This window comes from Mustela lutreola, chromosome 7 (genome assembly GCF_030435805.1).
Source record: "Mustela lutreola isolate mMusLut2 chromosome 7, mMusLut2.pri, whole genome shotgun sequence".
Classification (NCBI taxonomy): Eukaryota; Metazoa; Chordata; class Mammalia; order Carnivora; family Mustelidae; genus Mustela; species Mustela lutreola.
The window spans coordinates 53,057,969-53,070,594 of NC_081296.1; the positions used below are offsets into that span (position 1 = coordinate 53,057,969).

General features: G+C 51.6%; 1 protein-coding gene across 20 annotated transcripts in view; it reads right to left on the reverse strand.

The window, feature by feature from the left end:
- Nucleotides 1-12,626, reverse strand: part of MEGF11 (multiple EGF like domains 11) — a 343,613-nt gene that overhangs the window by 174,224 nt on the left and 156,763 nt on the right. For all 20 annotated transcript variants that reach the window (XM_059180860.1, XM_059180847.1, XM_059180846.1 and 17 more), the window contains exon 5: nucleotides 3,172-3,264. In XM_059180860.1, coding sequence (XP_059036843.1) covers nucleotides 3,172-3,264 — 93 coding nt within the window. The remainder of the gene's footprint in view (nucleotides 1-3,171; nucleotides 3,265-12,626) is intronic.

Sequence of the window (12,626 nt, forward strand, 5' to 3'; positions counted from 1 at the left end):
GTGTGTGTGTCTAAACTTTTTGTGGGATTCTGGTGCCCTTTGGAGTTTCTTTCTAACACGAACAGGTATGATTTTTAGAATCAGGAAAAAAAAAAAAATAACAAGAATGACGCTTTCAGTTAAATAAAAATCCAAGCTTCCCTGCCAGGGGACCATATGTAGAGACATGTCCGTGGGCAGCTCCCATTCAGAAATCTCCAGAGGTACACAGTGCACTGAGCAGGAAGCCCCCCCAAACATGGGCATGGGCCCCCAAAGACCTGAAGGCCAACTCAGGAAGACAGGCATCCAGCGACACCCTAACAAGCAGGCTCAAATTGTTTGGACTGCCCCTGGTCACAGTTGGTGTCCCATGGCTGATGCATCTACCATCAGAACAGGATCTCAGGGCCACATCTTCCAAGCAGATCCTGCCTTCTCCTGTGAGCAACACAGCTTTCTCATCCAAGACCTAGCTTAACCTTAGGCTGTATCAACACGGGTTAAGCATCTAGAGGAAGGACATGATCATGAAGAGTTCAGGTTTGGGAATCCGGTGTTTGCTTGGTGGATAGTCCCAGGTTCACCATTTACTAGCTGTGTGTTTGTGCAAAGTTTGTTGGTCTTTGTGTGCCTCAGTGTTCTCATCTGTAAACAGGGCTAATAATAATTCCTATTCCATAGGGTCATTGTGGAGATTAAGTGAGGAGGGAACGGGAGTGCCTAGTGCATGGTAAAACTCAATAAACAGTACCTACTTTTATTATTATTTTTCCATACCAGCCTACAATTTTGTGGTCAGACCTAGGAATGTTAATTTAAGAGGAATAAAGACCACAGCCAATGGAGAGGAACCAGACAGGGAAAGTAGATCAGACCACGTCAGAGAAGAAACAAAGCAGCTTAGAGAATAAAAACTTGGGGAAGGAAGTAATCACTGTCTTCTAATACCCAAAGGGCTGAGCCATGGAAGGGGACTCTGGTTTCTGCGATGCAACCACAGTGGTTATTATCAACTACGCTTTGATCAACATCTTCCCATAGCCAGTCCGTGGCCTTGTCCACTGAACTTGGGAGAAATTCCAGACATGGCGAGGAGAGTCATGGCAATCCATCATCCTTCTCTGGACTCTACCATGAGTGAGAACCAACTGGTAAAAGCTTGAGACAGATTTCCAGTTAACAGAAGGAGAAGCTTTCCAACAATCAGGACAAACTTTCACAGGAGGCAGTGAGCTCCTTGTGAATGGAGGGACTCAAGCAGAAGTTGGAAGGCTCTTGGTGACATCTAAGCTTTCAGGGCTCTGAATGATCTTGAAAGTGAGAGTCTATGAATTCCTTTTATTCAGTGCTGGCTCTGGCAGAGGATCGGAACCCATCTCTTGGGACTTCCTATGGGTTCAAGAGTCCATGCCTTTGAATCGACTTAGGGGTGCTGGCGTTTTAGCCCATGAAAATGGATTTCACCGGGGAAAGAGCTCACCACCAAGTCATCAGACTTGGAATCAGGGATGGGGGAATTAGGGAGTCCCATGTTGTCCTGGTAACTAGCAAGGCCATTTCCCTATCTGTTTGGTAAACTCACTCGAGGGGCAAGATTTACTCTCAACTACTCTAAACACTCCAGCTCAATCGAGGGCCTTCTTCATTGCATTTCTTTCACCAGAAGGGAAACCCTGAAAGACACAGACCATGTTGGAAAGACCCTCCAGGGACCACCCCAGGCCTGGCCCAGTCCAGCATAGATGGAGCACTGAACACACCTGTAACCGATCGGTGGCTAATACGCACTCAGGGTCCCCAAGACTCAAGCTGTCTTTCTAACCTCCAACAGGCCACCCTTGACATTATAATCCCAGCAGGCAGCAAGCAGACCTGTCCCTGCAGGACTCCCCTAGTCCAAGCTAGTTCTCCATCAAGGACTCGTGGTGGGCGAAGTTACAGAACACAAAACATGGACAAGGAAGGGAAACAAGCTCGTGAACATTCTAGCCCACATGTTTCCTGGAGTCCACAGAAAGATAGGTGCAACACATTCCTTTACTTCCCATGTCTCTCAAGTGTATTTTTTGCTGTGTGGAGGGATTCCTAGCCCCGCAGCTCAGCGTAGCCTACCTCCAAGCAGTGAGACAGGTGGGAGGCGGAGGTCCCCTGAGGTCCCAGTGCACTGAAGAGTTTACTGAGTCCCCCAAACAGACCCCAGACTCCCCGAGCCACGATAATTGCCCAGGCTCAAAACAAAATCACATCCAGTATCCTTGCTGGGGGGTATGTTCTCATGTGCTGGGTAGACAGGCGGGGGGCGGGGGCTCCGGTCAAAGCCTTTGGGAAAAAGGACCATAACCAGATGTTTCCAACCCAGCGGAGACAGTGGAAAAGGGCAAGAGCACCACACTGGGCCAACGTAGACCCACCATTCCCCTCTTCAATTTTCATGACCGTTACGGTTACATTGGGACAGGGAAGAGGGTGGTGGCTCCCAAAGATAGGTAAACACAAAGGGGTAGACCCCAATGGATCGGCTGAGATAGGTTATCTACTCAAGTCACAATAAAAAAGATGCTCTACCCCAGCCCAAAGCAGGAAGAAAACTGGGTTTCAGCATTAATCAAAGCCTGTTTGAAAATCCTAGGAGACCATAATGTTGACCAACCACTGACTGCGAAATGTACCAATGGAAAGAGGGTCATCTGGGAGCATTTAGGGGAAATGAGCCAGAAGAGCAAGAGTTGTCTTCAGCTGGGTTCTTGGCAGAGAATTCCCTGAGCAGCTGCTGGGTGCCCCCCACCCTCTTGGAGGCCAGCCCCATGGCAGACACGATGCCCCCTGCTGCTGCGGGAGGCAGCAGTCTCTGGCCCTGTCTGTCAGTCCCAAGAGCATCTCAATTTCACTTCACCCCTTAACAGACCATATCTAGAAGCGCTTCACTGAGTCAGAGCTGTACAAATTCTCCACAGTTCCCAACAAATGCAACACATGATGATCCTCCAGACCCCCACCAACCATTGCCACCCATGCCACTGGAGACCTCCACCCAAGTACACCACATAAATGCAGGGCTGCCTCTTCCCTGACATCCATACTCCTCTGGGCTGCTCCAGGCCAACACAAAGAATTCAGCATGCACATGGTACACCCTCCCCTCAGGCCACAGCCAAGGGACCTCCTGGGCCCCAAAGACCCCAGACTCACCGCTGGAACAGTCAGGCCCTCCCCAGCCGGGTTCACAGTGGCAGGTGTCCGGGGAAACACAGCGGCCATGTACACACTCCTCTGTACACAGGGCTGCAGGGGGCCAGGAGAAAGGGAAGAAGCACAGGAACAGACAGTGAAAACCAACCATCTGGTCAAAGAGCATAAACCACTTCGTAATGATCCCCTGGGGCCCCAGGGATGTTCAGAATGCATCACTGGCTTTGGGGAAAATCAAGCTACTCCTGACCCGCGTCATTTAATTAACTCTGAAATGGATCCAACAAGAGTGTGCTTCACTCCAGCCTCATTTCCTAAAAGGAAACCCAAGCCTGAGAAAGGGCAGTCTTAGCTTTTCAAGAACATTCTCTCCAAGATTTAACACTTGGAGACCCTCCCCAAACCCCGGCCCCAAACCCACACTCCTGCTCTCTTTCCCATGAGTTCAGGAAGTGTGTCATGTCCACCTTTTGCTTTTCCCCAGTTTCTTTCTACAAAGGTCCCCAAATTTATCAGGTTGCCTGCAAAGAACAGGTTCCTCTCGTGCTTCCTCCACCTTCCTGCCCTCCTCCCCAAATGCCCCTATTTTGGGGCTCTCAAATGTCAGCAAATCTGCAAAGTACACAATCGCTGAGGAAAAAGCAACAGCTAATTATAAGAAAGTAATTAAGAGAGACATCTACGATGATGATAATTGTAATTAGAAAGTGCCTGGCAATTTCTTATCACGCAGTCAAATGCTGCAGCTTCCTCAGCCGGGAGGCAGCAAGAGCAAACTTTCCATCTACTTCCTCCAGTGCCAAGAAGGCTTATTGGCAGCAGTTTGAGGAAGGGGGATTATTTCTCTCTTCCTTTGACATCTGCACGTTCTCAAGGTCGTCCTTTGCTCCTGAGAGATCTGCCCCACCATCTAATCCATCAGTGAAGGATTACAGAAAACCCCCATTTTGCCACCCAGGCCAATTTTGTAAGCTCGGGAAATCAGCAGCTCCCATCGACCCTGTCAATTTCTTAGACGGGATCTGGATGAAGTGCTTTTTTCTGACAAGCAATGAGAGACCTTCTCTCCGCCTAGAACTGGCCTGGGCTACGGGAAACAGGCGGCTCCCAGTGCTGAGTCCTGAGGGGCAACCAGTGACCTCCAAATACCCACTCTACTGCCATGTCCATTACCTGGCCTGAATGCCCACTGAGAGGCCACAGTCAGGTTAGACAACAAAGTCCATTTTATGGTTGGTGTGATGCTGATGCTGAAGCCATTGCCTTCGCTTTGCCCAAGCCCCCGTGCAAAGGCATCCAGGAGAGCCATTTCAGATGCCCCACTGGTAAGTGGTCGGGAGTCAGCCTGGCCTCAGGTTGGGGGATCTATTGGGGGAAGGCCCTAGCACCCGTGTCCCCAGAGTGCTCTCAGGGAAGGTTCTGGTCTGTGAAGTTTTCCACTGCCTTGGAGGTCCGGGGAATGGCGGGGGCCTACCAGCTAACCTATTTCTTGCTGGGGAACTGGGTTGGCCTCTGGCTCCAGTGACCAGCTCCACTTAGAGCCACAGTGAGCTGCTGGTAAGACCTTGTCTGACCACTCCTGCTTCCCAGGCTCTCCCTGCTCCACTGGACGTTCCAAACAAACTCAAATGGGTCAGTGTGCCCAGGACACACTGGACACCAGATGTCTATCCCCGGGCTCCCTATCAGAGGCCAGCACCTCAGCCTGGCCATCTCCAAGCCTCGGCTGCTTCTCTCCCTTATCTGCACCCCCACAGGCTGAGTTCCCCACGTGCTCCCCGGCTAGGTCCCTCCCATCAGCTTGTCAGAGTAGCTCAAGACACCCCTGCTGCTATCTGATGGCACAGAGAGACCCCTTGAGCCCTGGGGGCTCTGTTGGAGAATGGTGAGGTAGACAGTGAACAATGAACCTGCTAGCTATCAGGGCTGGAAGAGAACTCAGAGAAAACCATGTCCAACCCCTTCATTTTATGCATGGAAAAACGGAGGCCCAAGTGTTTGTGATGTCGTGGACAGCGTGTGGTCTCTTGGCCAAGAAGGAGGGAGCTTGGGGATGAGCCTCCTGAAGGAAAAGGGAGGGGAGAAATGTCCAAGACCACAGATCTGCTCTCACCCAACTGGATGCCTTCTCCTGCCCCGACAAGTCAGGGGCTGGGAGAGCCAGCCCAGGGGGACAGCACAGAGACTGCTGGTGACCCCCCAGGAGGGTAAGAGCAGAAGGCAGAAAGCAGAGAAGCTCTTTTAACACACTCTGGATGTCCTGCAGGGGGCTCAGAGCAGCTCAAGGGAGGAGGGAGGAAGGATGAAGGACCCTGCCAACCCTTGCCTCTCCCTGGTCCTTCTCACCCTAGGGACCTGCCCATAGGCCTATCTCCTGCACCCCTGGAGGGGCAGGGCCTTCGGGTACTCTGGAGAAGCTCCGCACCATCTTTTCCCTTGGTCTCTGCCCCAAACCAGGGTCCCCTAGGACAATCTGTCAAGCAGCTCCCTGCAGGTCAACTCTGTTGTATCCAGCATGCTGACTCCCAGTGACCGATGTGTGGAGACGAGCTGTCCCACAAACCCTGGGCCTGGCTCTGGGGATGATGTTGCTCTCCCCACGGTCCCTCCAGACCTTGTTATCTGCCCCCCCCCCATCGCCCTGGGATTATGCCTGGGCTATTTGCTTGTCAAAACCTCAATCCATTCATATTTTATAGGTGTTGTTTAGACAGTGTTGTTTGAAGCATGAAATATTGATAGCAAATATCCAAGGCTCCAATGGCTGGATTTGGCAACTGGGCCACCACATGCTTATACTCCTGGTGCTATGAGGAAATTCTCCCGAGGAGGCATGGAGGAGAGACCCACACCCCTCCCTGGGGCTGGGGTTCCTGATTTCTAAGCCAAACCCTGCACTAGCCCAACAGTGGGTAGTCCCTCTGCAGGGACAGAGCAGCCCTCCTAAACTGTACAGGCCTCCTAAGTTCTTTCTGACCCCAACCCCTGAGTTAGGGTTCTGCCACCCCAGCCCCTCCCTTCCCCGACTCCTGTAACTCTCAACAGGGGCATTTTGTTGAGTCCCTCTTCCCACTGCTGTCCCCCCATTTGCTGTTGGGGACAGGGAATCAGAAGCTGCCTCTGACACCACACCACGTGACTGAGGGCCAGCCACCTCCCCTCTCCCAGACCCACTGAGAAAGTCAAACCTCTGCTCTCTCAGCTTCCCACCACCGACCTGCCTGCCTCAGTCCCGCTTCCAACATCTGGGAGCTAGAGGCATCTTTCATGAGAAGCAGCAGAGCAAAGACTATACCAGAAAGCTGGGTCTGGACCAAGGGATGCCACTTAGTAGCTCTAGACCTCGGGCAAGTTCACACCATCTCCGTGTCAGTCCCCATCTGTTCAGTGGGGGACAGTGATAGGACGGGCCTCAGGCTGTGTGTGAGGATTATAGCAGTTGACAAAGCACCCAGAGCAGTGCCTGGGGTCTAGTAAGTACTGTGTGGGTCTTGCTATTGTTATTCACTAGGGAGTCCTCAGATTCAAGGTGGGGGTCTCCACACACAAGCTATCTCCCTCTCTCCCCTCACTGACACCCCAGACTCATGGGGAGGGCTGTAGGGATCTGCAGGTAAACCCTGCTCAGGAATGAAATGCTGGAAGGTGGCCCTGTCTCTAGCCCAGTGGGGGAGGCCACAGTGGTCAATGATGTAATGACCTGAGTTTAACAATTATAGGACAATAAACAAGTTATCTAGGCTCTCATGCCTCAGTTTCTTCATCTGTATAATGGGGACAGGCTGTTGCAAAGATTTAATGAAATACACGTAAAGTGGTAAGGCCAATGCCTGGCATACAGTAAGTACTCAGTAAGCATGAGCTGCCATGATTATTTACACACACACACGCACACACACACGCATGTGTGCCCCATGTGGTCTGGACTTAATGCCTACAACAGCTGACAGCTGCTACCACGTATCACTGCTTCCTGTGTGTTACCATTTTCTGAGCACCTACTATGTGCCCAGCCTCAGAAATTCCAACACATGCTGACTCCACCTCTGTCGCAGGCCATCCCAGTACACCATGAGGGAGCTAGCAAGTCAGCACGTGTCTTTCCTTTATGAATCTCTGGCCTTTGGGAGGACAGAGGCTACTTCCTACTCAGCCTTTTAAACTCTCACACTTTTAAATTCTCACGCTGCCTGAAACAGATGTCTCCATGCTGGTGGGTCTCCAGGAGGGAGTCATCTGCCCCAGGAGAGAACCCCTAAGCACATGCAGGGAGGGCATGGCTGTTTCCCCCAAGCTCAGGCACAGAGAAGTCACCGAATCTCAGGGCCCCGCCCATTGGCTCCAGCTGCTTCTGGCCGTGGGGGACTGGGGTGGCTGGGTGTCTTGAGCAATGGTGCTGTGGGGTTTCAGAACAAGCCCAGCTACAGGTGGGAGGGATCTGGGTTGGCAACTACCCACATCCATCTCAATGGTATCAAGCATCCCACTTTCCTCTCTGGGCCCTGCAACTTCACCTGTAAATTGAGACCAGACCAGATGAGGTCTATGAAGTCCCATTCAGCTAAGACTCATCAGGAGTTCTCACCTGGCCCAGCCCAACCTCCCCCCGCCCCCACCACCACCGGGGAAATGCCTGCATCACTGCCATTGCCCTAGCCTCACTTTCAGGCCCAAAAGCCCCAATCCTCTCTATGGCCTAGTAAACCTGTACTCTTGACATCACAAGAACCCTGGTCTCTGAAATGGCCCTGGATTAGGAGACAGGAGAGCTGAGTGTGAGCTTGAGCTCCGTAGGACCTGCCATAGGACTCTAGGCAGGTGACTTCCTCGCTCTGGTCTAGAAAACAAGGGCACTCTAACACATCACCCTTAAAGCTCCTACTGCGAACATCATTTGGTAATTCTAGGGCTACTCTGACTCCATCATGTCACCTTGCAGCAGCTGGAAGCTCAAAATGCTTCCATTAGGCTCCCTGGCCCTGGGTCGCCTGAGTCACCAAGGCCGGGTGTAGCCCCCATGACCCAGCTCCACAAAGAGCCGAGGAAGGCTTCAGCCACCCAGTTTGCACATCTATGGAGGTAAAATACTTTCCCACCAGAATCCCCCTATATACATGAGGTTTCCCCTGACTGGCCCAGAGGCCTCTCCTTCCACTGAATCCCATGACAAACTGTGTGTTTGTGTGTTGGGGGGGTGGGGAGCTGATGGTACACAGCATGTTTGGTCTCCTGCCACTTCCTCCTTTAGCTTGGGTTCATTTGGTCTCCACAGCTAAACTGTGAGCTGAGATCAAATCCAGAGTCTTAAGTATCCCCAGATCTCCCTATGGGCCATACCTTACTGATACTCCATGTGTGGCTGGTGGTGACTCTTCTGAGGGTCGGTCCTTCCCAAAGGACGTTAACAAGCCAGGAGAAAAGGATCGGGATGTAGAGGGTATAGACATGTGACCCGTGAGGGTCAAGGAGGAGCCATGAGGTCCAGGAGGCTGAGACTTGTGAGGGCGCTGTCTAGCCTGGAGAAGGAAGTACTGGGCAGGAGGCAGGTCACAATCAGCTGAACAGCCAGAGCCATTCTATCCTAAGGGGGGCAGATTGCGACCTAACCCAAGGCAAGACTTTCTAACACCTGAATGGGCTCAGCAGTTCAGAGGGCTGTTTCTATAGGTAGGGAGCAACCTATCACTGGGGACACTCAAGCCAAACACAGAGAATTGACAAATGCTATAGGGGAGGGGTTGGCAGGCAAACCGGCTCTTTTTTTTTTTTTTTTTTTTTTAAGATTTTATTTATTTATTTGACAGAGAACACAAGTAGGCAGAGAGGCAGGCAGAGAGAGAGGAGGAAGCAGGCTCCCTGCTGAGCAGAGATCCCGATTCGGGACTCGATCCCAGGACCCTGAGATCATGACCTGAGCTGAAGGCAGCGGCTTAACCCACTGAGCCACCCAGGCACCCGGCAAACCGGCTCTTGAGCCAAACCCCACCAGCTGCCTGCGTCGGCAAATAAAGGTCTGTGGGGAGGGGGCCCTTCTGCTCTAGGGATTCCTGGTCTGGCGGGAAATCAGACTATGGGACTTCAAAGGTCCCTCCTCCCCTTCTATTCTTCTATCATTTCCTCACTCCCAGGTATGATCCAAAGATGAAACAAAACCCCAGATGTGCTGAGCAAACACCCGTTGATACCCAGCCTCCTTTCTAAAGCAGTACTCTGCATTCATGCAAAGCCACAAGGGGCCATCAAGCTGGGACGCGTTCCCTGCAGCAGCCACAAATGCTCAGCTGGCCCTTTATTTTAGTCTTTCTGTCCTCTGGGGGCTGGGGACAAGGACTACGGGGGATTTAGTGACCCCTCCTGTGGCAGCCGGTGGTCTTGCTCAGGTAGACACTACTCACAGCGGTGAGAAAAAGCCAAGTGATGAGTCCTTTCTCTTTGCTGGGCATTGGCTTCTTGTGGCGCCCTTTCACCCTTGAGGCAGGCACAATTACTCTCTTTATGGCTGGGAATCAACGCAGGAAGGCCTAAAGAACCCATGCAAATGCCCAGAGCTATGTGCGAGATCAGTATTTCTCAACCTTGTTTTCACCATCAACCCCTCAATCTCTGGAAACTACTTCAGACATTTTTTCTTAATCACTCCTCCCAGGAAATTTTGACACCACAGGTATACACAGAATATTTACACAGACATACAGTGTATTTCTACTTCCTGTACAAACAGTTCAAGAATGAATTCTCTCCCCCTGAGAATGCAGAGTCGCCATCTGGCCCTCCGGACCCTTCTGCGTCCGGAGAAGCAGACCTCCATGGACTGCGTTAATGGGCTTCCTTGCCCTTTGACTTCTGGATGGGTTTGGCCAATGGGAAATACCAGCAGAAGCCGGGAGGGCAAGGGGTTGGCAGTAGTGGTGGTCTTCTGCCCTACAGCTCAGGTGTCGGCAGGGGGGTGGGGGAGACCCTTCTTCCAGCCCAAGCGTGGAGTGGCCCCCCTTGCTTACTAGCCCCAAATCCTATACCATTTCCTATGGGTTGCCTTATCCCCTCCCCTGCCTTTAGAAATACAATCCCTGCCCCCTGAAAATAGAGCATTCCTAAGAAACCTTTCATGAGCCACAATGGCATGAGGCAAAAAAGCAATTACCATTAATTTATATGAAAAAATTTTGACCCAAAAAATCACCTCTTGGGCTTTTCTGATACCTTATGCCACCTCTTGCCAACAGACACACAAAATGAAATTGAGATAAAGCACAGATGCTCAGACACAATTCAAAGCTATGCAGGCGTGCCGCTGAGATGCTAAATGGAGTTCCTGCGGAAGGCGCTTGGGGCACCACTCAGACTCCTCGGGGTGCACGCTGACTTTATAACTACTTGCCACAAAACCAACACTGAGCACTATTTTCACTCTCACCATTTTTCATAAAAGTAAAACTCCTCTCTGGATTTCTTTCCGTTAGCAAAAACAGGTCCTAAGGTAAAAGTGTTTGGTGAAAGGAAAACAGCATAAGGCGAACTTTTGATAAGCAGGGGATGCCTCTAATCATTCAAGCAAACTCCCCCCCCCCCCCCTCCCCGGGACCATGTCTTCTGTTCCTCGCCAGGACCCTAACTGACCCAGGGGCTGAGACAAGGCTTAAGCCCACAACTTTGTGATGCTAACAGGCTCCTCCCCACGTGTCACCACCCCCCACCCTGACCCCCAGTTGAGATAAGGGAGTTCCAGCACCAGATCAGTCATGGGTTTGCCAACCCTGCTCCCTCCTCTGGGTCTCAGTTTCTCTGTCAGTGAAATGGAGGGGTTGAAGGACATGATCCAAATGTTCCTTCCAGCTCTGGGAGTCTTGGGCACCACTGCAGTAGCAACCGGCTTCTGGGCTTACTGATTTATATACCAAGGTGGAGAAGAAGCCATTCCACAGATGCGCAGGAACCGAGCGTGCCACATGTGTTCTGAGATATAGGTGTGAGCCTAGAGCAGCAGTTCTGGGCCAGGGATGAGCCCTGATAAGCAGCCCAAGACCCAACACAGGCATTTTGGCATTAAGTTAAGGGGTCTAGGTCAGACTTGGGGTCTCCTCCACAAGAAAACCGCCAAGACAGCACTGGCCCTCCCCTGACCAAGGCGCCCTGTCTGCTGTCCCTCTCTCACAGTGAGCCCTCTGCATCCATTCTAACTCCTATTAGCATTCCACCCAAGATGACCCAGAAGTCCCTGAGGCATTCATGGTAATATTTTGCCTGGCGGTTTTGAAATGGTCTTACTAGTTAATGGAACTATAAAAATTACTTACGTGAAAAGGTCAAGATAAATAAAGACAACTTCCATGCTCCCCAGCCAACGAGGCTGATGCCCAGCTAAGACGAAAGAAGACTAGGGAGACAGGGAAAGGAGGTGGTGGCCTCCCAGAATTCTGCAGCATATGGCTTCTCCAGCTTCCCCAACCCAGTGTCCCTGGTGCCCCCAGGCACATTGATCAGTCCTCCATTAGCATTCTTGGCAGGAGCCACAGATCCGGCTGTCATCTGATTCTGCTTGAAAATAAAACAACCTACATCCAAGTGGGTCCAAGTGCCAATTCCAAAGTGACACACTTAGCGTGAGTGATTCTGCCACACCCAAGGTCATGTAGCATGTGGCGGAGGTTGGAGAGGGGGGACAGGTGCTCAGTCGGGGAGTCACAGAACAATTCGTCAGATGTGGATTACTCATTCCTTTACAACTACCACCCCCGAGTCCGCTGCATGGCCACGAAGGGCCAAAACAGCTGGCCCTCCCTCTCAGCACATCTTGAGCTGGCTTTGAATTGCTGTGGACACATCTGGCTCCAGGACATAAACAGTCAATCAGAACAAAAGAAAGGAAGAGCTTCACCTGCAGAGCTGATGAGACGGAAGGACGCTGGGAGCCAAGAGCTCTTCTTATCTAGAGCCTATAGGCCTGTAGGTCCCCCTTCTTCCCGCTGGTAGGGGGAGGGATGGGCACCAAGAAGGCTCACACAAGACCGGGACAGGTAACCAGGGGTTTGCTGCCCCCATCCAATCTGCCAAGCTGGCCCATGGCCACTCATCTTCATCTGGTAGTGCCTTTTCTGAGTTTTATTCTTTGACAGCTAAAAGCCTGGGTCCCTGTTCCAGTACTTATTAGCTGCATGTCTGTAAGCAACAAAACTTGTCCTCAGTTTCCCCATCTGTAAAATTGCAGTTATTGCAAAGAATAAACAAGTTGATTCATGCGAAGCACCTAGAAGCAGAGGTCCGTTATAATTGTTGCTGGTTGTTTTTGTTTTTATGCTGCTGTTATTAACACTCCTCTTCCCAGGGCTGCCTGCAGGAGCTGGGATGCCACAGCTCCAAAGCATTCTGAGGTTCATTTCCCGCTCAAAGGATGAGAGAAAGGCCAGGAGGAGACCTGCAGAGGCTTCTTCATTCGCTGAGGCAGGGAGGGGGATGTA